The following is a 26,125-nucleotide window of genomic DNA, read 5'->3' as shown; positions in this document are numbered from 1 at the left end:
CCAAAAAAAAAAAAGAAAAGTTTTTAAAGAGGAGAATAAAACAAAACAAAAGAAAGCCTAAAATCACCTAAAACGGATGGCTGCTCTAGGGGGTGACCAAGATAATGCCAGTAGCCTCTAGTGCATGTAAGGCATGAGAGAGATGTCAAAAAGACACCTGAAGACCTATAATCTATTAACTAGCCAGATTTTTATACGCGATTTTGGAAAAAAAGATGCAATGCTTGAAAACACAGTGCATCTATCACTACAAATTTACATAGTATTTACCGGTAGCCCGGGATGCTGGCTGTCAAGATAGAGAGAGCGGCATCCCAGCCGCTAGTATGCCAGCAGAAAGGCGAGCGCTAGACAGCCCCATGAGGGCTTGCTGCACTCCCTGCGCTGTGGGCATGGTGGGTCGCTGTGCTCACCACAGGCTATAGTCTCCCTTATGGGTGTCATGGACACCCACAGAGGAAGAATAGCCTGCATAGCCGGTATTCCAGCGGCGGCATTTTACCGCCTGTTGGGTTTCCGCCATCTGCATTATGACAGTTGGTATCCAGACAGGCGGTCTTGCGATTGCTTCCCCTTTGTATAGCATAACTAACAGTGATGGCTCCTACTTTAAGTAGGGGGGCTGCCGCTACCCCCATACCCACGGAGAGCACACAGGAAGCCCATGTCCCGGCACTTGCACAATGGATCTGGCAGGTACTAAGACCAGTGCATGCACAGTTGTCATGGTGCAACCGGGCATGCGCAAACCCCCATCTTTTATGGACTGCATTGGCTGCAGCCCATAGAAGCCAGATCAGATTGGGCTGCGACAAAGACAGGGACTGGCTGCCTGCAAGAGCCCACTCTGGCAGTCACAGTGGCGGCCTGCACAGCCCGGAAACACCTTCCAATGGGTCTGCCTTGTGCGTCTGTGACAGACAGGTAGAACTTCCCATTGGAAGTCACTGCCAGTCACAGTGAAGCCAATGCAGTCATGGACTGAACCTGGTGTCAAAAACACTGATCAGGGTGGCAGATTTTACTTGGGGGGGTTAGGGGAAGGATTGCAGTCCATAGGTAAAATCCACCACTGATAACTCAACTGCTTCAGAACATTAAAACATTTACCCTCGCCACAGGTTACTATTCCCCAATAGATGTACATGTGGATCGTGTTCTGGGGCAGTTTAGTTATGCTAGCCCAGGGGGTCTCGTGTTCTGAAAGTGAGCGTAGTTATCTATTATGGATGTCACTTGTTACTAGCAATGCTTTTTTCTTTTTAAAGAGAGTAGCCCAATATCTATTCTTACAATAAAAAGATGCTAATAAAGACAACAAACATTTCAAACAATAAAGACTTAGTGCAGACTTTACCTGAAACTCTTCCTGCTTTTGGACCAGTTGACAACGCTCTTTGAGTAACTCTTCCAAGGCTAATTCAGGAGCTTGACATTCAGCTACACCTTGTGGGAAATCACTCACTAAACTGGGAAGAAAAGAGAAATGTATTTGTAGCCAAACAGGCACACTGGGGCCATTTTCCTATTGGTATGACCTGGAGTAGAGAAACTTAAGGGAAGACAGAAGGAGTAGCATCACAATGAAATGGGATAAGGAAAATAAGATTTTACTTACCGATAAATCTATTTCTCGTAGTCCGTAGTGGATGCTGGGACTCAGTCAGGACCATGGGGATTAGCGGCTCCGCAGGAGACAGGGCACAAAAATAAAAGCTTTAGGACTAGGTGGTGTGCACTGGCTCCTCCCCCTATGACCCTCCTCCAAGCCTCAGTTAGGATACTGTGCCCGGACGAGCGTACACAACAAGGAAGGATTTTGAATCCCGGGTAAGACTCATACCAGCCACACCAATCACACCGTACAACTTGTGATCTGAACCCAGTTAACAGTATGACAAACGTAGGAGCCTCTGAACAGATGGCTCACAACAATAACAACCCGATTTTTTTGTAACAATAACTATGTACAAGTATTGCAGACAATCCGCACTTGGGATGGGCGCCCAGCATCCACTACGGACTACGAGAAATAGATTTATCGGTAAGTAAAATCTTATTTTCTCTGACGTCCTAGTGGATGCTGGGACTCCGTCAGGACCATGGGGATTATACCAAAGCTCCCAAACGGGCGGGAGAGTGCGGATGACTCTGCAGCACCGAATGAGAGAACTCCAGGTCCTCTTTAGCCAGGGTATCAAATTTGTAGAATTTTACAAACGTGTTCTCCCCCGACCACGTAGCTGCTCGGCAGAGTTGTAATGCCGAGACCCCTCGGGCAGCCGCCCAAGATGAGCCCACCTTCCTTGTGGAATGGGCCTTGATAGATTTAGGCTGTGGCAGGCCTGCCACAGAATGTGCAAGTTGAATTGTGCTACAAATCCAACGAGCAATCGTCTGCTTAGAAGCAGGAGCACCCAGCTTGTTGGGTGCATACAGTATAAACAGCGAGTCAGATTTTCTGACTCCAGCCGTCCTTGAAATATATATTTTCAATGCCCTGACAACGTCCAGCAACTTGGAATCCTCCAAATCGCTAGTAGCCGCAGGCACCACAATAGGCTGGTTCAGGTGAAACGCTGAAACCACCTTAGGCAGAAACTGAGGACGCGTCCGCAGTTCTGCCCTGTCCGAATGGAAAATCAGATATGGGCTTTTATACGATAAAGCCGCCAATTCTGACACTCTCCTGGCTGAAGCCAGGGCCAGTAGCATGGTTACTTTCCATGTAAGAGATTTCAAATCCACCGATTTGAGTGGCTCAAACCAATGGGATTTGAGAAAATCCAAAACTACATTAAGATCCCACGGAGCCACTGGGGGCACAACCGGGGGCTGTATATGTAGTACTCCTTTTACAAAAGTCTGGACTTCAGGAACTGAAGCCAATTCTTTCTGGAAGAAAATCGACAGGGCCGAAATTTGAACCTTAATGGACCCTAATTTGAGGCCCATAGACAATCCTGTTTGCAGGAAATGTAGGAATCGACCCAGTTGAAATTCCTCCGTCGGGGCCTTCCTGGCCTCACACCACGCAACATATTTTCTCCAAATGCGGTGATAATGTTGTGCAGTCACCTCCTTCCTGGCTTTTACCAGGGTAGGGATGACCTCTTCCGGAATGCCTTTTTCCCTTAGAATTCGGCGTTCAACCGCCATGCCGTCAAACGCAGCCGCGGTAAGTCTTGGAATAGACACGGTCCCTGCTGAAGCAGGTCCCGTCTTAGAGGTAGAGGCCACGGATCTTCCGTGAGCATCTCCTGAAGTTCCGGGTACCAAGTTCTTCTTGGCCAATCCGGAGCCACGAGTATCGTTCTTACTCCCCTTTGCCGTATAATTCTCAGTACTTTTGGTATGAGAGGCAGAGGAGGAAACACATACCCTGACTGGAACACCCACGGTGTTACCAGAGCGTCCACAGCTATTGCCTGAGGGTCTCTTGACCTGGCGCAATACCTGTCCAGTTTTTTGTTGAGGCGGGACGCCATCATATCCACCTTTGGTTTTTCCCAACGGTTCACAATCATGTGGAAGACTTCTGGATGAAGTCCCCACTCTCCCGGGTGTAGATCGTGTCTGCTGAGGAAGTCCACTTCCCAGTTGTCCACTCCCGGAATGAACACTGCTGACAGTGCTATCACATGATCTTCCGCCCAGCGAAGAATCCTTGCAGCTTCTGCCATTGCCCTCCTGCTTCTTGTGCCGCCCTGTCTGTTTACGTGGGCGACTGCCGTGATGTTGCCCGACTGGATCAACACCGGCTGACCCTGAAGCAGGGGTTTTGCCAGGCTTAGAGCATTGTAAATCGCTCTTAGCTCCAGTATATTTATGTGAAGAGACATCTCCAGGCTTGACCACACTCCCTGGAAGTTTCTTCCCTGTGTGACCGCTCCCCAGCCTCTCAGACTGGCATCCGTGGTCACCAGGACCCAGTCCTGTATGCCGAATCTGCGGCCCTCTAACAGATGAGCACTCTGCAACCACCACAGAAGAGACACCCTTGTCCGTGGAGACAAAGTTATCCGCTGATGCATCTGCAGATGCGATCCGGACCATTTGTCCAGCAGATCCCACTGAAAAGTTCGTGCGTGGAATCTGCCGAATGGAATCGCTTCGTAAGAAGCCACCATTTTTCCCAGGACTCTTGTGCATTGATGCACAGACACTTTTCCTGGTTTTAGGAGGTTCCTGACAAGTTCGGATAACTCCCTGGCTTTCTCCTCCGGAAGAAACACCTTTTTCTGAACCGTGTCCAGAATCATTCCCAGGAACAGCAGACGTGTCGTCGGGGTCAATTGAGATTTTGGAAAATTCAGAATCCACCCGTGCTGTTGCAGCACTACTTGGGTTAGTGCTACTACGTCCCCCAGCTGTTCTCTGGACCTTGCCCTTATCAGGAGATCGTCCAAGTAAGGGATAATTAATACGCCTTTTCTTCGTAGAAGAAACATCATTTCGGCCATTACCTTGGTAAAGACCCGAGGTGCCGTGGACAATCCAAACGGCAGCGTCTGAAACTGATGATGACAGTTTTGCACCACGAACCTGAGGTACCCTTGATGTGAAGGGCAAATTGGGACATGCAGGTAAGCATCCTTGATGTCCAGGGACACCATAAAGTCCCCTTCTTCCAGATTCGCTATCACTGCTCTGAGTGACTCCATCTTGAACTTGAATTTTTGTATGTACAGGTTCAAAGATTTCAGATTTAGAATAGGTCTTACCGAGCCGTCCGGCTTCGGTACCACAAATAGTGTGGAATAATACCCCTTTCCCTGTTGTAGGAGGGGTACCTTGACTATCACCTGCTGAGAATACAGCTTGTGAATGGCTTCCAATACCGTCGCCCTGTCTGAGGGAGACGTTGGCAGAGCAGACTTTAGGAACCGGCGAGGGGGAGACTTCTCGAATTCCAACCTGTAACCCTGAGATACTACCTGCAGGATCCAGGGGTCCACCTGTGAGTGAGCCCACTGTGCGCTGAAATTCTTGAGTCGACCCCCCACCGCCCCTGAGTCCGCTTGTAAAGCCCCAACGTCATGCGGAGGGCTTTGCAGAAGCCGGGGAAGGCTTCTGCTCCTGGGAGGGAGCTGCTTGGTGCACTCTCTTACCCTTTCCTTTGCCTCGGGGCAGATATGACTGTCCTTTTGCCCGCTTGTTCTTATAGGAACGAAAGGACTGCGGCTGAAAAGACGGTGTCTTTTTCTGTTGGGAGGGGACCTGAGGTAAAAAGGTGGATTTCCCGGCTGTTGCCGTGGCCACCAAATCCGATAGACCGACCCCAAATAATTCCTCCCCTTTATACGGCAATACTTCCATATGCCGTTTGGAATCCGCATCACCTGACCACTGTCGCGTCCATAAACTTCTTCTGGCAGATATGGACATCGCACTTACTCTCGATGCCAGAGTGCAAATATCCCTCTGAGCATCTCGCATATAAAGAAAAGCATCCTTTAATTGCTCTATAGTCAATAAAATACTGTCCCTATCCAGGGTATCAATATTTTCAGTCAGGGAATCCGACCAAACTATCCCAGCACTGCACATCCATGCAGAGGCGATGGCTGGTCGCAGTATAACACCAGTATGAGTGTATATACTTTTCAGGGTAGTTTCCAGCCTCCTATCAGCTGGATCCTTGAGGGCGGCCGTTTCAGGAGACGGTAACGCCACTTGTTTTGATAAGCGTGTGAGTGCCTTATCCACCCTAGGGGGTGTTTCCCAGCGCGCCCTAACCTCTGGCGGGAAAGGATATAATGCCAATAACTTCTTTGAAATTAGCAGTTTTCTATCGGGGTTAACCCACGCTTCATCACACACTTCATTCAATTCCTCTGATTCAGGAAAAACTACAGGTAGTTTTTTCAGACCCCACATAATACCCCTTTTTGTGGTACTTGCAGTATCAGAGATATGCAAAGCCTCCTTCATTGCCGTGATCATATAACGTGTGGCCCTACTGGAAAATACGTTTGTTTCTTCACCGTCGACACTAGATTCGGTGTCCGTGTCTGGGTCTGTGTCGACCGACTGAGGTAAAGGGCGTTTTACAGCCCCTGACGGTGTCCGAGACGCCTGGACAGGTACTAACTGGTTTGCCGGCCGTCTCATGTCGTCAACTGATTTTTGTAACGTGCTGACATTATCACGTAATTCCATAAACAAAGCCATCCATTCCGGTGTCGACTCCCTAGGGGGTGACATCACCATTACCGGCAATTGCTCCGCCTCCACACCAACATCGTCCTCATACATGTCGACACACACGTACCGACACACAGCAGACACACAGGGAATGCTCTTATCGAAGACAGGACCCCACTAGCCCTTTGGGGAGACAGAGGGAGAGTTTGCCAGCACACACCCAAGCGCTATAAATATATAGGAACAACCCTACAGAAGTGTTGTTTCCTTTATAGCAGCTTAATATATCAATATCGCCAAAAAAGTGCCCCCCCTCTCTGTTTTTTTACCCTGTTTCTGTAGTGCAGTGCAGGGGAGAGTCCTGGGAGCCTTCCTCGCAGCGGAGCTGTGCAGGAAAATGGCGCTGTGTGCTGAGGAGATAGGCCCCGCCCCCTATTTCGGCGGGCTCTTCTCCCGGTGTTTGTGAGACCTGGCAGGGGTTAAATACATCCATATAGCCCCAGGGGCTATATGTGATGTATTTTTAGCCAGAACAAGGAGAGCCACCTAGATTGCACCCTGCTCGGACGGGCACAAAAACCTAACTGGGGCTTGGAGGAGGGTCATAGGGGGAGGAGCCAGTGCACACCACCTAGTCCTAAAGCTTTTATTTTTGTGCCCTGTCTCCTGCGGAGCCGCTAATGCCCATGGTCCTGACGGAGTCCCAGCATCCACTAGGACGTCAGAGAAAAAAAGATATGTATTAGGGTGGACTAGGGTAATTTTCAGACAGGGTAATCTGGAGTAATTAACAGACAGAGCTGCTTCTCCTACAGGAATCCGAGGTTTGTCAAATAACCTTTATTTTCTGTTATCACTTTCTTTTCCCGCATCTATGCATTTTGTGGGAAATTATTTGATTATTCTGTTTCCTGCAGTATTTGTTTCCTACATATAGCAAAATAAATATTTTAGGAAACGTTTTATTTTGTTTCGTAATAAATACCCAAACTTCTCGTCATTCCAAGGTAAATTGAGGTCTTTCAATTACTCCAGTTGGTACTCATATCAGCTTTTTAAATTGCCCATGAAACAGCTGTCTGAAAATTACCACAAATATCTGTAATTTACCCCACCCCATCAAGTATTTTCCAGACACATTTTTACTGAACATATTAGAACGAAATGTAATATCACACAAGAGCCGGGAAAGGGAGCACATATACATGCAAAGCACATTTTTACACATTTTCCAATAACTGTACTTTTACCAATACATTCTATTGATTGCATGAGAAATAAGTTAACACAACAACATTGAAATGTTACAACTTAAAAGAGGAGGGAGAAGCCCATAAACCATAAATCCTAATTTGTATGCGCTTTTAAAGGTGTTCCTAAGTAGTTTATATGTATCAGAGGCAGCTTCACCTGGATAACTGGGAATAGCTTCTTATTACAAATTAATGTATCAACACAGACAATTAAAAAAAAAAAAACCACACACCACCAACACATACATGAAAGAAACTGAAATAGTAACATTAACCAATTCAAACACGTACATGGAAATGATTACCAAGGACAACCTTGAAAACGATAGAGAAAATAAATATTCCTGCGCTTGGTCTTACCCATACTGTAAATGGGATAAAAAAATAATAAAAAAAAAGGACTTGAAAGATTATTAAATTGAGATTCTGCGTAAATTAGTTCATTGGTGCAGCTAAAATCCGTGTCTCTAGGTGCACACCCCTCTGCACTCACGATATACAATTTGTCAAGAAAGAAATAAGACACAGACTTAAAGTGCTCCAATAAAAGCCCAAGTTTACACACAAACACCAAGTGGGTAAATAATGAAAGGATAATACTGTAATTTGGGTATATCACATATGTAGACAGTTTGCAAGACATTCAATCAGAGTCCAACGCTGGTTTTTCTGAGATCTATATCAAGTTATAACCCCTTCATATGTATATAAACCTCATAAAGGGGTATAAAACAGAAAAAAGTGCAATAGTGCAATTATCCTTTTTAAAACACACAGGTTTATTTTTACATTGCACTAACACCAAACACATGAAACAATAGCGCATCGATATATCCTCATAGGCATATACAGCAACTGGCAGCAGAGTCCTGGAAGGACTATGTAAGTCTGAAACGCATTAAGCGTCTAATCTCCCCGTGTTTATTATCCCGTTGTGGCTGCCATCTACACCTGGTGCAGAGTGTCTGTGCTGGATCCCGGTTTCCGGAGCCATTATTCGAGGGTACTGCTGTCCATCTGGGTGCTTCCAGGACTCTGCTGCCAGTTGCTGTATATGCCTATGAAGATATATCTATGCGCTATTGTTTCGTCTGTATGGTGTAAGTGCAATGTAGAAATAAACCTGTGTGTTTTTCTGTTTTATACCCCTTTATGAGGTTTATATACAGTACATACGAAGGGGCTATAACTTGATATACAGTAGATCTCAGAAAAACCAGCGTTGGACACTGATTAAATGTCTTGCAAACTGTCTACATATGTGTGATATACCCAAATTACGGTATTATCCTTTAATTATTTACCCACTTGGTGTTTGTGTGTAAACATGGGCTTTTTATTAGAGAGCTTTAAGTCTGTGTCTTTTCTTTCTTGCCATACTGTAAATGGCAAGAGCATTATGTATTGTATACAAATGCAGCCATGCTCCTCTTACTGCAATGCGGCATGTTGCATGGTTTGCCAGACTGACTATTCGCAGTCGGCGATCGCTTCATTAATTCCTTTAGGAATCAATGGAGCGATAGTCTGCTGCGAATAGTCCCATCCTGGCACGTCATGCAACAGGCCGTGATGCAGCATGTGGCATCACAGCATAGACGAGTATGGCTACATATGTACATACTGTAAATGGCATTAAGACTTTTGCTCTGGGTGACAATATACAGCAAAACTGTGTGTAAGAAGAAAATAAGAGGGGATTAAGTCATATTTTGAGGACAATATTTAAGCTTGCAGTCCATTGTCAAGGAACCCCTGTTATCTGCAGACAGTGGACCCCAATGTTTTGATCAAAATATGTAAAAATCCAATTTTTTTGCTTCATACACACAGATTTGCAGTATATTATTGTTAGCACCGATGTCAAAACATAAAGAGAGACTTTGCTAATGATACAACTTGCAATCAAGATCTAGATAGAAGTCACAGCACATGAGCTATAAATAGAAGGACAAAACATGGAATGGTGATGCTAAATGTATCAGATATTTATCAGAGTAAGTTTTCATTGGAGACCTCCACAGAATAACCAGAAAGGCAGGGTGCACCTTACCTGCACAGGGCACACAGGACATGCTCATGGAAAGGACTGTGTTCTGTGCGAAGTAAAGACACAAGTTGCTGGACCATCCCCATGGAACACAATGTACCTGCAAAGAAGACATGGTTACAATTTCTATCATACTAGCAAATGCTCCACTTGATATCTTGCAGTTTTCACTATACTGGGAAGGGGAATCTTGGACTGCATACACTAATTACAAATATAATGAGAGGTGCTATCATGCTGAGACTTGTAGTTACACAAAGAAAAAATATATAATGCAGATGCACACTATAGTACCAATCCCTGCTATATTTGCTCTATGTATGACTGCAGAGTTTATTATTCTGATTAGCAGTGCTTGGTACTATAAAGTGTGCATCTGCATTATATTTTCTCTCAGTTTTCACTATACTGTAGGAATTCTCAATAAAAGGATTTTAATTACCTACTGGTAAATCCTTTTCTCGTAGTCCATAGGATATTGGGGAGACTTAGTACGATGGGGGCACAGACGGGGTCCAAAGGAGCAGGTGCACTTTAAATTTATTAACTGGGTGTGCTGGCTCCTCCCCTCTATGCCCCCTCCCACAGGCAGTTATAGGTAAAACAGTGCCCGAAGGAGAAATTACATATATGAGAGAAGGAACTCAACAACAATGAGTGGTGAGATTTATATACCATCACACCACTAACATACAACAACCAGCAACTGCTGGTAACAACAGCTGAACAGGTATCCACATTTATTTTATTATTTATTAACAGTTTCTTATATAGCGCAGCATATTCCGTTGCGCTTTACAATTGGAACAACAGTAATAGAACAAAACTGGGTAAAAACAGACAGAGAGGTAGGAAGGCCCTGCTCGCAAGCTTACAATCTATAGGGAAATAGGCATAGATACACAAGGATTGATGCTACCTATTGCATAATGGTCCACCAGATTGCTAGGTTCTTAATGGGTTGTATGATGATACCCCACAAAGTTATCCAAGTGTCAGGAGGGTGTGAGACTAAAGAAAGACATGATAAGTGATGTTATGAATACTCTACAGAGGATGTAATTAGATAGGGAAGCACTGAAGGTTATGTGGGTGGGTCTGGAATTTGATAGGCTTGTCTGAAGAGGTGTGTTTTCAGGGAACATTTAAAGGTTTGGAGACTAGAGGCGAGTCTTACTGTGCGTGGGAGGGCATTCCACAGAGTGGGTGAAGCCCGGATAAAGTCCTGTAATTTTGAGTGTGAACAAGTAATGCGTGTGGATGAGAGGCGTAGGTCTTGTGCAGAGCGGAGAGGTCGGGTAGGGAGATATTTTGAGATGAGTGAAGAGATGTATGTTGGTGCAGTTTGGTTAATAGCCTTGTATGTGAGTAAAAGTATTTTATATTTAATACGGTAGAATACCGGTAACCAATGGAGGGACTGACAGAGCGGATCTGCAGACGATGAACGCCTGGCAAGGAAGATTAGCCTCGCAGCTGCATTCAAAATGGATTGTAGTGGTGAGAGCTTATGTTTGGGAAGACCGGTCAGGAGACTATTACAATAATCAATGCGGGAGATAATGAGAGCATGGATTAGAGTTTTTGCTGTGTCTTGTGTAAGATAAGGGCGTATTTTGGATATGTTTCTTAGATGTATGTAACATGATCTTGAGACAGATTGAATGTGGGTAACAAAGGACAGTTCAGAGTCAAGAATGACACCTAGGCAGCGAGCTTGTGGGGTAGGGGTGATTGCCGAGTTCTCAACAGTGATAGATATATCAGGTTGGAAACTACTATTGGCAGGTGGAAATATAACCACATAAGAGAGAACCTGCAGAAAAGTCAACGCACTGAGGCAGGCGTCCAATATCCCTTATGGACTGCCAGAAAAGGATTTACTGGTAGGTAACCAAAATCCTATTTTCTCTAGCATCCATAAGGGATATTGGGGAGACTTCTGCAGCACCGCCTGCCCAAACTGGGTATCCTCTTTGGCCAGGGTATCAAACTTGTAGAATTTCACAAAAGTGTTCTTCCCCAACAAGGTAGCAGCTCGGCCTAGTTGCTAGGCCGAAACTCCACGGGAAGCCGCCTAGAAAGAGCCCACTGATCTAGTAGAGTGGGTCTTCAGAGACTTAGGAACAGGTAAGGCTGCCGACACATAAGTCTGTTGGATAGTAAGCCTAAGCCAACGAGCAATGGACTGTTTTGAAGCAGGACAACACTTTTTGTGCATCAGAGCACGAACAAGGAATTAGTCTTCCTGATCATAGCCGTTCGCTTCATATAGATCTTCAAGGCTCGCACAGCATCCAATACCTCCGGAGGAGCAGAAGTGCCAGAACCACAATAGGTAGATTCAGGGGAAACGCGGAGACAACCTTCGGCTGGAACTGCTGCCTAGTCCTGAGCTCCGCTCTGTCCACGTAAAACACCAAGAATGGACTTTTACACGATAAGGCCCCAAATTCTGAGACATGTCTAGCAGAAGCCAGTCTTCTACGTGAGGTACTTGTCTTCTACCGTCAGAGGTTCAAACCAGGAGGACTATAGAAACACCACATTCAAATCCCAGGGTGCCGTAGGCGGCACAGAAGTAGGTTATATGTGGAGTAAAAAAAAACCAAGTGGCGCTTAACAATCATATAGTATAAAATATTTAATAAAAATACACATTAAATACAATGCAACAACTTCCCGGGGGTGTAAGACAATTATTAAAACATCACAATAATGTTGTACAGCAGTATGATAAATCAAAGCACCTGATATTTGGTTAGAATACAGGTTGAAAACATGAAAAATAGCCACTGTTGACACAAGAGTCTCGGGATTACACAAAAAACAATATGTACACACTTGAAGGTGCAGCTGCAGAATAATTTCCAACTGTGTGGCTCACAGTGGCATGCCCACAGGGTGGTACCCGTGACCCGGGTTGGAGTAGATTTGTTCAACAGATATTAGCAATGCAGACAGATAGTTGAAAAAAATATATAGAAATATAAATATGGCAAGTGAACCTGTTACCGCTGGGCAGGAGCTTTCGATTCCTGCTCCCTGGTGTTGTCCCGTTAGCCAGGGAGATGATGTACACCAGAGCCTCAGCGGGATGAAGCAGTGTTGTAATACGTGGGAGACTTGATTCGGGCGTCCTCACCGAGACGCTACTGCATGCGGGAGCTCCGTGTCCCCTTTCACATTGGTCGTTTGCCGATAGAACCGGAGTGGCAGGGGCCCGGCCAGAAGCACCGATCAACAGCCCGTCTGACGCTCGTATCACCCGTCAGTGTGGTAGCGGCTGTGGCTGAGAGCCGCGCGGAGTTGAAGCTGCGGGCTGGGGCGCTTATGCTGCAGCCGTCGGTCTGGTTTCCCGTACACGGCTCAGATGGAGATGGAAGTACACAGCGGTACCGTTCCTCATGAAATTTCCTGTATGTGGAGTACCCCTTGCAGGAAGGTCTGAACTTCTCGCAATAGTGTAAATTTCTTCTGGAAGAAAATGGAGAGAGCTTAAATCTGGACCTTAATAGAACCTAGACGTAAGCCCTTATCCACATCAGCCTGCAGGAAACATAAGAAACGTCCCAAGTGGAACTCTGCAGGTGGATACGTGCGCTCCTCGCACCAAGAGACATAGCTTCTCCACATAGGACGATAGTGTTTTGACGTCCCAGGTTTCTTGGCAGAACCATGGTAGCAATAATAAGAATTTACTTACCGATAATTCTATTTCTCATAGTCCGTAGTGGATGCTGGGAACTCCGTAAGGACCATGGGGAATAGCGGCTCCGCAGGAGACTGGGCACAAAAGTAAAAGCTTTATGACTAGCTGGTGTGCACTGGCTCCTCCCCCTATGACCCTCCTCCAAGCCTCAGTTAGGATACTGTGCCCGGACGAGCGTACATAATAAGGAAGGATCTTGAATCCCGGGTAAGACTCATACCAGCCACACCAATCACACCGTACAACTTGTGATCTGAACCCAGTTAACAGTATGATAAACGTAGGAGCCTCTGAAAAGATGGCTCACAACAATAAACAACCCGATTTTTGTAACAATAACTATATACAAGTATTGCAGACAATCCGCACTTGGGATGGGCGCCCAGCATCCACTACGGACTATGAGAAATAGAATTATCGGTAAGTAAATTCTTATTTTCTCTGACGTCCTAGTGGATGTTGGGAACTCCGTAAGGACCATGGGGATTATACCAAAGCTCCCAAACGGGCGGGAGAGTGCGGATGACTCTGCAGCACCGAATGAGAGAACTCCAGGTCCTCCTCAGCCAGGGTATCGAATTTGTAAAATTTAGCAAACGTGTTTGCCCCTGACCAAGTAGCTGCTCGGCAAAGTTGTAAAGCCGAGACCCCTCGGGCAGCCGCCCAAGATGAGCCCACCTTCCTTGTGGAATGGGCTTTTACAGATTTTGGCTGTGGCAGGCCTGCCACAGAATGTGCAAGCTGAATCGTACTACAAATCCAACGAGCAATCGTCTGCTTAGAAGCAGGAGCACCCAGCTTGTTGGGTGCATACAGGATAAACAGCGAGTCAGATTTTCTGACTCCAGCCGTCCTGGAAACATATTTTCAGGGCCCTGACTACGTCCAGCAACTTGGAGTCCTCCAAGTCCCTAGTAGCCGCAGGCACCACAATAGGCTGGTTCATGTGAAACGCTGAAACCACCTTAGGGAGAGATTGAGGGCGAGTCCTCAGTTCTGCCCTGTCTGAATGAAAAATTAGGTAAGGGCTTTTATATGATAAAGCCGCCAATTCTGAGACACGCCTGGCTGAAGCCAGGGCTAACAGCATGACCACTTTCCATGTGAGATATTTTAATTCCACAGTGGTGAGTGGTTCAAACCAATGTGACTTTAGGAGACTCAACACTACATTGAGATCCCAAGGTGCCACTGGAGGCACAAAAGGAGGCTGTATATGCAGTACCCCTTTGACAAGCGTCTGAACTTCAGGCACTGAAGCCAGTTCTTTTTGGAAGAATATTGACAGGGCCGAAATTTGAACCTTAATGGACCCTAATTTTAGGCCCATAGATAGTCCTGTTTGCAGGAAATGCAGGAAACGACCCAGTTGAAATTCCTCTGTAGGGGCCTTCTTGGCCTCGCACCACGCAACATATTTTCGCCAAATGCGGTGATAATGTTTCGCGGTTACATCCTTCCTGGCCTTGATCAGGGTAGGGATGACTTCATCCGGAATGCCTTTTTCCTTCAGGATCCGGCGTTCAACCTCCATGCCGTCAAACGCAGCCGCGGTAAGTCTTGGAACAGACAAGGTCCCTGCTGGAGCAGGTCCTTTCTTAGAGGTAGAGGCCACGGGTCCTCAGTGAGCATCTCTTAAAGTTCCGGGTACCAAGTCCTCCTTGGCCAATCCGGAGCCACGAGTATAGTTCTTACTCCTCTCCTTCTTATGATTCTCAGCACTTTGGGTATGAGAGGCAGAGGAGGGAACACATACACTGACTGGTAACACCCACGGTGTTACCAGAGCGTCCACCGCTATCGCCTGAGGGTCCCTTGACCTGGCGCAATATCTGTCTAGTTTCTTGTTGAGACGAGACGCCATCATGTCCACCTTTGGTTTTTCCCAACGGTTTACAATCACGTGGAAGACTTCTGGGTGAAGTCCCCACTCCCCCGGGTGGAGGTCGTGTCTGCTGAGGAAGTCTGCTTCCCAGTTGTCCACTCCCGGAATGAACACCGCTGACAGTGCTGTCACATAATTTTCCGCCCAGCGAAGAATTCTTGCAGCTTCTGCCATTGCCCTCCTGCTTCTTGTGCCGCCCTGTCTGTTTACGTGGGCGACTGCCGTGATGTTGTCCGATTGGATCAATACCGACTGACCCTGAAGCAGAGGACTTGCTTGACTTAGGGCATTGTAAATTGCCCTTAGTTCCAGGATATTTATGTGAAGAGACGTTTCCATGCTTGACCACAAGCCCTGGAAATTTCTTCCCTGTGTGACCGCTCCCCAGCCTCTCAGGCTGGCATCCGTGGTCACCAGAATCCAGTCCTGAATGCCGAATCTGCGGCCCTCTAGAAGATGAGCACTCTGCAACCACCACAGGAGAGACACCCTTGTCCTTGGAGATAGGGTTATCCGCTGATGCATCTGAAGATGCGATCCGGACCATTTTTCCAGCAGATCCCACTGAAAAGTTCTTGCATGGAATCTTCCGAATGGAATCGCTTCGTAAGAAGCCACCATCTTTCCCAGGACCCTTGTGCATTGATGCACTGACACTTGTCCTGGTTTCAGGAGGTTCCTGACTAGCTCGGATAACTCCCTGGCCTTCTCCTCCGGGAGAAACACCTTTTTCTGGACTGTGTCCAGAATCATCCCTAGGAACAGTAGACGTGTTGTTGGAATCAGCTGCGATTTTGGAATATTTAGAATCCACCCGTGCTGACGTAGCACTACCTGAGATAGTGCTACTCCGACCTCTAACTGTTCCCTGGACCTTGCCCTTATCAGGAGATCGTCCAAGTAAGGGATAATTAAGACGCCTTTTCTTCGAAGAAGAATCATCATTTCGGCCATTACCTTGGTAAAGACCCGTGGTGCCGTGGACAATCCAAACGGCAGCGTCTGAAACTGATAATGACAGTTTTGTACCACAAACCTGAGGTACCCTTGGTGAGAAGGGTAGATTGGGACATGGAGATAAGCAACTTTGATGTCCAGAGACACCATATAGTCCCCTTCTTCCAGGTTCGCTATCACTGCTCTGAGTGACTCCATCTTGAATTTGAACCTTTTTATGTAAGTGTTCAATGATTTCAGATTTAAAATCGGTCTCACCGAGCCGTCCGGCTTCGGTACCACAAACAGCGTGGAATAATACCCCTTTCCCTGTTGTAGGAGGGGTACCTTGATTATCACCTGCTGGGAATACAGCTTGTGAATAGCTTCCAATACTGCCTCCCTGTCGGAGGGAGACGTTGGTAGAGCAGACTTCAGGAACCGGCGAGGGGGAGACGTCTCGAATTCCAATTTGTACCCCTGTGATACTACCTGCAGGATCCAGGGGTCCACTTGCGAGTGAGCCCACTGCGCGTTGAAATTTTTGAGACGGGCCCCCACCGTGCCTGAGTCCGCTTGTAAAGCCCCAGCGTCATGCTGAAGACTTGGCAGAAGCGGGGGAGGGCTTCTGAACCTGGGAAGAGGCTGCCTGCTGCAGTCTTTTTCCCCTTCCTCTGCCCCGGGGCAGAAATGAGTGGCCTTTTGCCCGCTTGCCCTTATGGGGACGAAAGGACTGAGTTTGAAAAGACTGTGTCTTTTTCTGCTGAGAGGTGACCTGGGGTAAAAAGGTGGATTTCCCAGCCGTCGCCGTGGCCACCAGGTCCGATAGACCGACCCCAAATAACTCCTCCCCTTTATACGGCAAAACTTCCATATGCCGTTTGGAATCCGCATCACCTGACCACTGTCGTGTCCATAAACTTCTTCTGGCAGAAATGGACAGCGCACTTAATCTTGATGCCAGGGTGCAAATATCCCTCTGTGCATCTCGCATATATAGTAATGCATCCTTTAAATGCTCTATAGTCAATAATATACTGTCCCTATCCAGGGTATCAATATTTTCAGTCAGGGAATCCGACCAAGCCACTCCAGCGCTGCACATCCAGGCTGAGGCGATTGCTGGTCGTAGTATAACACCAGTATGTGTCTATATACCCTTTAGGATATTTTCCAGCTTTCTATCAGCTGGTTCCTTGAGGGCGGCCGTATCAGGAGACGGCAACGCCACTTGTTTTGATAAGCGTGTGAGCGCCTTATCTACCCTAGGGGGTGTTTCCCAACGCGCCCTAATCTCTGGCGGGAAAGGGTATAATGCCAATAATTTATTAGAAATCAGCAGTTTTTTATCGGGGGAAACCCACGCTTTGTCACACACCTCATTTAATTCATCTGATTCAGGAAAAACTATGGGTAGTTTTTTCACACCCCACATAATTCCCCTTTTTGTGGTACTTGTAGTATCAGAAATGTTCAAAGCCTCCTTCATTGCCGTGATCATGTAACGTGGGGCCCTATTGGACATTACGTTTGTCTCGTCACCGTCGACACTGGACTGACTGTGTTTGAGACGCCTGGACAGGCACTAACTGATTTGCCGGCTGTCTCATGTCGTCAACAGTTTTTTGCAAAGTGCTGACACTGTCACGTAATTCCTTCCATACGACCATCCAGTCAGGTGTCGACTCCCTAGGGGGTGACATCACTATTACAGGCAATTGCTCCGCCTCCACATCATTTTCCTCCTCATACATGTCGACACAATCGTACCGACACACAGCACACACACAGGGAATGCTCTGATAGAGGACAGGACCCCACGAGCCCTTTGGGGAGACAGAGGGAGAGTTTGCCAGCACACACCAGAGCGCTATATATATATATATATACAGGGATAACCTTATATAAGTGTTTCTCCCTTCTATAGCTGCTGTATTTGTATTATCTGCCAATTAGTGCCCCCCCTCTCTTGTTTTACCCTGATTCTGTAGCAGGACTGCAGGGGAGAGTCAGGGAGCCGTCCTTCCAGCGGAGCTGTGAGGGAAAATGGCGCTTGTGTGCTGAGGAGATAGGCTCCGCCCCCTTTTCGGTGGCCTTTTCTCCCGCTTTTTTTAGGAAAACTGGCAGGGGTTAAATGCATCCATATAGCCCAGGAGCTATATGTGATGCATTTATTTAGCCATATAAGGTTTAAAACGTGTTTTATTGCGTCTCAGGGCGCTCCCCCCCAGCGCCCTGCACCCTCAGTGATCGGAGTGTGAAGTGTGCTGAGAGCAATGGCGCACAGCTGCAGTGCTGTGCGCTACCTTATTGAAGACAGGAACGTCTTCTGCCGCCGATTTTTCCCGGACCTCTTCGCTCTTCTGGCTCTGTAAGGGGGCCGGCGGCGCGGCTCCGGGACCCATCCAAGCTGAGCCTGTGATCGTCCCTCTGGAGCTAATGTCCAGTAGCCAAGAAGCCCAATCCACTCTGCATGCAGGTGAGTTCGCTTCTTCTCCCCTTAGTCCCACGATGCAGTGAGCCTGTTGCCAGCAGGTCTCACTGAAAATAAAAAACCTATTTAAACTTTTACTCTAAGCAGCTCAGGAGAGCTACCTAGCATGCACCCTTCTCGGCCGGGCACAAAAATCTAACTGAGGCTTGGAGGAGGGTCATAGGGGGAGGAGCCAGTGCACACCAGCTAGTCATAAAGCTTTTACTTTTGTGCCCAGTCTCCTGCGGAGCCGCTATTCCCCATGGTCCTTACGGAGTTCAAGCATCCACTAGGACGTCAGAGAAAACCTTTTTGGAAAGGCCCTTGTGAGCTAGGATGTTCCGCTCAACCTCCATGCCGTCAAATGAAGTTGCCGTAAGTCTGGGTAGACGAACGGTCCTTGTTGAAGATATAGTGGAAGAGGCCAAGGGTCTTCGACGGACATGTCCAGAAGATTCACGTACCACGCCCTCCGAGTTAATCAGAATTGCCTGGATTCCTTAATTTCCGATTTGCTTGAGCACCCTTGGGAGCAACGGAATCGGAGGAAACCGGTAGATCAACCGGTAAGGTTGCATCCACTGCCCTCGCCTGAGAGTCCCTGGTTCGTGAGCAATACCAGTGAGGCTTCTTGTTGAGCCGAGAAGCAATCATTTGTGGGCAACCCCACCGGTGAATGATCTGCTGGAACACCTGATGGAGTTCCCACTCCCCCGAGTGGAGATCGTGACGACTCAGGAAGTCAGTTTCCCAGTTGTCCACGCCCGGAATGAAGACTGCCTCAGTCATGAGGAGGGTCCATTCCTGAATCCCAAAATTCCGGCCTTCCAGGAGATTGGAGGACTGCAGCTACCACAGGAGCGAAATCCTGGCCCGAGGTGACAGCTGAATCATCCGGTGCATCTAGATGTGATCCGGACCACTTGCTCAGGAGATCCATTTGGAATATTTTGGCATGGAACCTCCCATATTGGGTAGCCTCATATGAGGCGACCATCTTCCCTAACAATCTTATACAAAGATGAATGGATACTCGAGCAGGTCGGAGCACCATGCGGACCATCTTCTGTGTTCTTGCTTTGTCCTCCGGGAGGAACACCTTCTGGGCCACAGTATCCAGTAACATCCACAGGAACAAGAGCCGCTGAGTTGGCTCCAGATGGGACTTCTGTAAATTGATAATCCACCCATGATGTGACAGAAGTTGGATAGTGCGGTCGATATGGAGTAATAAAAGCTCCCTGGATCTTGCTTTTATCAGAAGATCGTCAAGGTAAGAGACAACATTGACCCCCTGGACCCGGAGCTGAAACATCATCTACGCCATTACCTTTGTAAATACCCTCAGAGCTGTGGACAGGTCGAACGGCAATGCCTGGAACTGGTAGGGACCGTCTAGCAGAGCAAACCTCAGAGAAGCCTGATGAGGTAGCCAAATCGGAATATGAAGGTAGGCGTCCTTGATATCCAAGGAAACCATGAATTCCTGTTCTTCCAGGCCCGCGATCACTGCTCTCAAGGATTCCATTTTGAACTTGAAAACCGTCAGGTAAGGGTTCAAGGACTTTAGATTCAAAAATAAGATTTTAAACCTACCGGTAAATCTTTTTTCTCCTAGTCCGTAGAGGATGCTGGGGACACCGTAAGGACCATGGGGTATAGACAGGCTCCACAGGAGACATGGGCACTCTAAAGACTTTAGATGGGTGTGCACTGGCTCCTCCCTCTATGCCCCTCCTCCAGACCTCAGTTAGAGAAACTGTGCCCAGAAGAGACAGACAGTACGAGGAAAGGATTTTTGTTAATCTAAGGGCAAGATTCATACCAGCCCACACCATCCACACCGTATAACATGGAATATACGAACCAGTTAACAGTATGAAACAAAACAGCATCAGCCCGAGACTGATCAAAACTGTAACATAACCCTTATGTAAGCAAAAACTATATACAAGTCTTGCAGAATTTAGTCCGCACTGGGACAGGCGCCCAGCATCCTCTACGGACTAGGAGAAAAAGATTTACCAGTAGGTTTAAAATCTTATTTTCTCTTACGTCCTAGAGGATGCTGGGGACTCCGTAAGGACCATGGGGATTATACCAAAGCTCCAGACTGGGCTGGAGAGTGCGGATGACTCTGCAGCACCGATTGAGCAAACATGAGGTCCTCCTCAGCCAAGGTATCAAACTTGTAGAATTTAGCAAAAGTGTTTGAACCCAACCAAGTAGCTGCTCGGCAAAGTTGTAATGCCGAGACACCTCGGGCAGCCGCCCAAGAAGAGCCCACCTTCCTAGCGGAATGGGCCTTTACCGAAGTTGGTACCGGCAATCCAGCCGTAGAATGAGCCTGCTGAATCGTGTTACAGATCCAGCAGGCAATAGTCTGCTTAGAAGCAGGGGCGCCAACCTTGTTGGCTGCATACGGGACAAACAGTGCCTCTGTTTTCCTAACCCGAGCCGTCCTGGCTACATAAACTTTTAAGGCCCTGACTACATCAAGAGACTTGGAATCCTCCAAGTCCCCCGTAGCCACAGGCACCACAATAGGTTGGTTCATATGAAACCACCTTAGGCAGAAATTGAGGACGAGTCCTCAACTCTGCTCTATCCACATGGAAAATCAGATAGGGGCTTTTGTGAGACAAAGCCGCCAATTCGGACACCCGCCTCGCAGATGCCAAGGCTAACATGACCACTTTCCAAGTGAGAAATTTCAACTCAACTGTTTGAAGAGGTTCAAACCAGTGTGACTTAAGGAACTGTAACACCACGTTAAGGTCCCATGGTGCCACTGGGGGCACAAAAGGAGGCTGGATGTGCAGCACTCCCTTTACAAAAGTCTGGACTTCTGGGAGAGGAGCCAATTCCTTCTGAAAGAATATAGATAGGCTCCATTAAGGTACAGATTTCGGCCCTAACTTCAATCCCATATCCACTCCTGTCTGTAGAAAGTGGAGAAAACGGCCCAGGTGGAAATTTTCCGTAGGAGCATTCTTGGCTTCACACCAAGAAACATACTTCCTCCAGATACGGTGATAATGTTTCACCTCCTTCCTAGCCCTTATCAGAGTAGGGATGATTTCCTCCGGAATACCTTTTCCAGCTAGGATTCGGTGTTCAACCGCCATGCCGTCAAACGTAACAGCGGTAAGTCTTAGAACACGCAGGGCCCCTGCTGCAACAGGTCCTCCCTGAGAGGAAGAGGCCATGGATATTCTGTGAGCATCTCCTGAAGATCTGAATACCAGGCCCTTCGAGGCCAATCTGGAACAATGAGTATTGTCTGCACTCTTTTTCTTCTTATGATTCTCAATATTTTGGAGATGAGGAAGAGGAGGGAATACATAGACCGACTGAAACACCCATGGTGTCACCAGGGCGTCTACCGCTACTGCCTGAGGGTCCCTTGACCTGGCACAATACCTCCGAAGCTTCTTGTTGAGGCGTGACGCCATCATGTCTATTTGAGGAAGTCCCCAAAGACTTGTTATCTCTGCAAAAACTTCTTGATGAAGTCCCCACTCTCCTGGATGGAGATCGTGTCTGCTGAGGAAGTCTGCTTCCCAGTTGTCCACTCCCAGAATGAAGACTGCTGACAGAGCGGTTACGTGATTTTCCGCCCAGCGCAGAATCCTTGTGGCTTCCGCCATTGCCACTCTGCTCTTTGTCCCGCCTTGGCGGTTTACATGAGCCACGGCTGTGACGTTGTCTGATTGAATCAGAACCGGTCGTTCGCGAAGAAGATTCTCCGCTTGTCGTAGGCCGTTGTATATGACCCTTAATTCCAGTATGTTGATGTGTAGACAAGCCTCCTGGCTTGACCATGTTCCCTGAATATTTCCTTCTTGTGTGACTGCTCCCCATCCTCGGAGGCTCGCGTCCGTGGTCACCAGAACCCAGTCTTGAATGCCGAACCTGCGAACCTCTAGAAGGTGAGCACTCTGCAGCCACCACAGGAGAGACACCCTGGCCCTGGGGGATAGGCTTATTTTCTGATGAATTTGAAGATGGGACCCAAACCACTTGTCCAGAAGGTCCCACTGAAATGTCCTCGCATGAAACCTGCCGAAGGGGATGGCCTCGTAGGTTGCCACCATTTTTCCCAGTACTCGAGTGCATTGATGGACTGACACTCTTTTCGGTTTTAACAGGTCTCTGACCATGTTCTGGAGTTCCTGGGCTTTTTCCATCGGGAGAAAAACCCTCTTTTGTTCCGTGTCCAGAATCATGCCTAAGAAAGATAACAGAGTCGTTGGAACCAACTGTGACTTTGGTAGATTTAGAATCCAGCCATGTTGCTGCAGCACTCTCAGGGAGAGCGACACGCTTTTCAGCAACTGATCTCTCGATCTTGTTTTTATCAGGAGATCGTCCAAGTACGGGATAATTGTGACTCCCTGCCTGCGCAGAAGCACAATCATTTCCGCCATTACCTTGGTGAAAATCCTCAGGCCCGTGGAAAGCCCAAACGGCAACGTCTGAAACTGGTAATGACAGTCCTGTACAGCGAATCTCAGGTACACCTGATGAGGGGGATATATGGGGACATGAAGGTATGCATCCTTTATGTCTAGTGACACGATAAAATTTCCCCCTTCCAGGCTGGAGATAACCGCCCAGAGCGATTCCATCTTGAATTTGAACTTTCAAGTACAGGTTTAGGGATTTTAAATTTAGAATGGGCCTGACTGAGCCACCCGGTTTCGGAACCACAAACAGGGTTGAATAGTACCCCTTCCCCTGTTGAACTAGGGGATCCCTGACAATCACTTGCTGTTGATACAGCTTTTGAATTGCAGCTAAAACTATCTACCTCTCTGGGGGAGAAGCTGGTAAAGCTGATTTTTCTTCGAATTCCAGCTTGTATCCTTGGGATACAATTTCCATCGCCCAAGGATCCACGTCTGATTGAACCCAGACGTGGCTGAAGAGTCGAAGACGTGCCCCCACCGGGGCGGACTACCTCAGTGGAGCCCCAGCGTCATGCGGTGGATTTAGAAGCCGGGGAGGACTTCTGCTCCTGGGAACTAGCCGTAGCAGGCATTCTTTTCCCTCTACCCTTACCTCTGGCGAGGAAGGAAGAGCCCCAACCTCTTCTGGACTTATGCGACCGAAAGTACTGCATCCGATATTGTGGCGTTTTCTTTTGCTGTGGGGGAACATAAGGTAAAAAAGTAGATTTACCCGCGGTAGCTGTGGAAACCAGGTCCGCGAGGCCTTCCCCAAATAAAACCTCACCCTTGTAAGGCAAAACTTCCATATGTCTCTTTGAGTCGGCATCACCCGTCCATTGGCGGGTCCACAGGGCTCGCCTAGCAGAAATCGCCATGGCGTTGGCTCTTGAACCCAACAGTCCAACGTCTCTCGAAGCGTCTCTCATATATAAGACTGCGTCTTTAATGTGGCCTAAGGTCAATAAAATGCTATCCCTATCTAGGGTATCAATGTCAGCTGACAAGGTATCTGCCCAAGCTGCTACAGCGCTACAAACCCAAGCCGACGCTATTGCCGGTCTGAGCAAGGCACCCGTATGTGCATAAATTGATTTTATGGTAGTTATCTGTCTGCGATCAGCAGAATCCTTGAGGGCTGCCGTGTCTGGAGATGGTAGCGCCACCTTTTTGGACAAGCGCGTTAACGCCTTGTCCACCCTGGGTGAGGATTCCCACTGTAACCTGTCCTGCGCAGGGAACGGATACGCCATAAGAATTCTCTTGGGAATCTGCAGTTTCTTGTCTGGAGTTTCCCAAGCTTTTTCAAATAACGCGTTCAGCTCATGAGATGGGGGAAAGGTTACCTCAGGTTTCTTTTCCTTAAACATGCATACCCTCGTGTCAGGGTCAGAGGGGTCATCTGTGATATGTAAAACATCTTTTATTGCAATAATCATATAATGAATACTTTTGGCCACCCTTGGGTGTAACCTCGCATCATCGTAGTCGACACTGGAGTCAGAAACCGTGTCGGTATCAGAGTCTGCTACCTGGGACTGGGGACGTTTCTGAGACCCTGAAGGGCCCTGTGACACAGTCAAAGCCATGGATTGACTCCCTGGCTTATCCCTGGACTCTGCTTTGTCCAATCTTTTATGTAATAAAGACACATTTGCATTTAAAACATTCCACATATCCAACCAATCAGGTGTCAGCGTTGCCGACGGAGACACCACAATCATCTGCTCCACCTCCTCCTTAGATGAGCCTTCCGCTTCAGACATGTTGACACACACGTACCGACATCCCCACACACTCAGGGATATATCTATATGGAGACAGTCCCCCAATAAGGCCCTTTGGAGAGACAGAGAGAGAGTATGCCAGCACACACCCAGCGCCACCGGACACTGGAATAAAATCCCAGTTAGTACAGCGCTTTTATATAAATATATAAGTACACTCACTGCGCCAATTAAATGTGCCCCTCTTTTTTGCCCTCTTTAACCGTGTTCAGCAGGGGAGAGTCCGGGGAGCCAGCTTCTCTGCAGTGTGCTGTGGAGAAAATGGCGCTGGTTAGTGCCGGAGGATCAAGCTCCGCCCCCCTCATCGGCGGGCTTCGGTCCCGCTCAAATTATTTATACTGGCGGGGGGTTTTCAATATACCGCCTCTGCAGTGTCTAATCTAATTGCCAGTGTCCCTTGCGGTTAACATTGCTGCCCAGGGCGCCCCCCCCTGCGCCCTGCACCCTTATAGTGCCCGCTGTGTGTATATGTGTGGGAGCAATGGCGCACAGCGTTACAGCTACGCGTTACCGCAGTGAAGATCTGAAGTCTTCTGCCGCCTTTGAAGTCTTCTTTCTTCTTAATACTCACCCGGCTTCTATCTTCCGGCTCTGTAAGGAGGATGGCGGCGCGGCTCCGGGACGAACGGCGAGGATGAGACCTGCGTTCCAACCCTCTGGAGGTAATGGTGTCCAGTAGCCTAAGAAGCAGGCTACAGTAGGTCTGCTTCTCTCCCCTCAGTCCCACGATGCAGGGAGCCTGCTGCCAGCAGTGCTCCCTGAAAATAAAAAACCTAACAAAAAGTATTTCTCTAACGTCCTAGTGGATGCTGGGGACTCCGAAAGGACCATGGGGAATAGCGGCTCCGCAGGAGACTGGGCACAAAAGTAAAAAGCTGTAGGACTACCTGGTGTGCACTGGCTCCTCCCCCTATGACCCTCCTCCAAGCCTCAGTTAGATTTTTGTGCCCGAACGAGACGGGTGCAGGCTAAGGGGCTCTCCTGAGCTGCTTAGTGGAAAAGTTTAAAGTAGGTTTTTTATTTTCAGTGAGACCTGCTGGCAACAGGCTCACTGCATCGAGGGACTAAGGGGAGAGAAGCGAACTCACCTGCGTGCAGAGTGGATTGGGCTTCTTAGGCTACTGGACATTAGCTCCAGAGGGACGATCACAGGCCCAGCCATGGATGGGTCCCGGAGCCGCGCCGCCGGCCCCCTTACAGAGCCAGAAGACTGAAGAGGTCCGGAAAATCGGCGGCAGAAGACGTCCTGTCTTCAATAAGGTAGCGCACAGCACCGCAGCTGTGCGCCATTGCTCTCATGCACACTTCACACTCCGGTCACTGAGGGTGCAGGGCGCTGGGGGGGGGGGGCGCCCTGAGACGCAATAAAACACCTTTAGTTGGCAAAAAATACATCACATATAGCTCCTGGGCTATATGGATGCATTTAAC

At 48.0% G+C, this 26,125-nt stretch overlaps 1 protein-coding gene across 2 annotated transcripts in view; it reads right to left on the bottom strand.

Annotated features, from left to right (window-relative positions):
* HSPBP1 (HSPA (Hsp70) binding protein 1) overlaps positions 1 to 26,125 on the bottom strand; it is a 163,625-nt gene that overhangs the window by 22,626 nt on the left and 114,874 nt on the right. For both annotated transcript variants that reach the window (XM_063942814.1, XM_063942815.1), the window contains exons 6-7: positions 9,454 to 9,550; positions 1,358 to 1,469 (exon numbers count right to left, since the gene is read on the bottom strand). In XM_063942814.1, the coding sequence (XP_063798884.1) occupies positions 1,358 to 1,469; positions 9,454 to 9,550 (209 nt within the window). The remainder of the gene's footprint in view (positions 1 to 1,357; positions 1,470 to 9,453; positions 9,551 to 26,125) is intronic.

This window comes from Pseudophryne corroboree, chromosome 10, assembly GCF_028390025.1.
Source record: "Pseudophryne corroboree isolate aPseCor3 chromosome 10, aPseCor3.hap2, whole genome shotgun sequence".
NCBI lineage: Eukaryota > Metazoa > Chordata > Amphibia > Anura > Myobatrachidae > Pseudophryne > Pseudophryne corroboree.
Note: the sequence above shows the minus strand (reverse complement) of the source record. Positions and strands in the feature narration are given on the sequence as shown.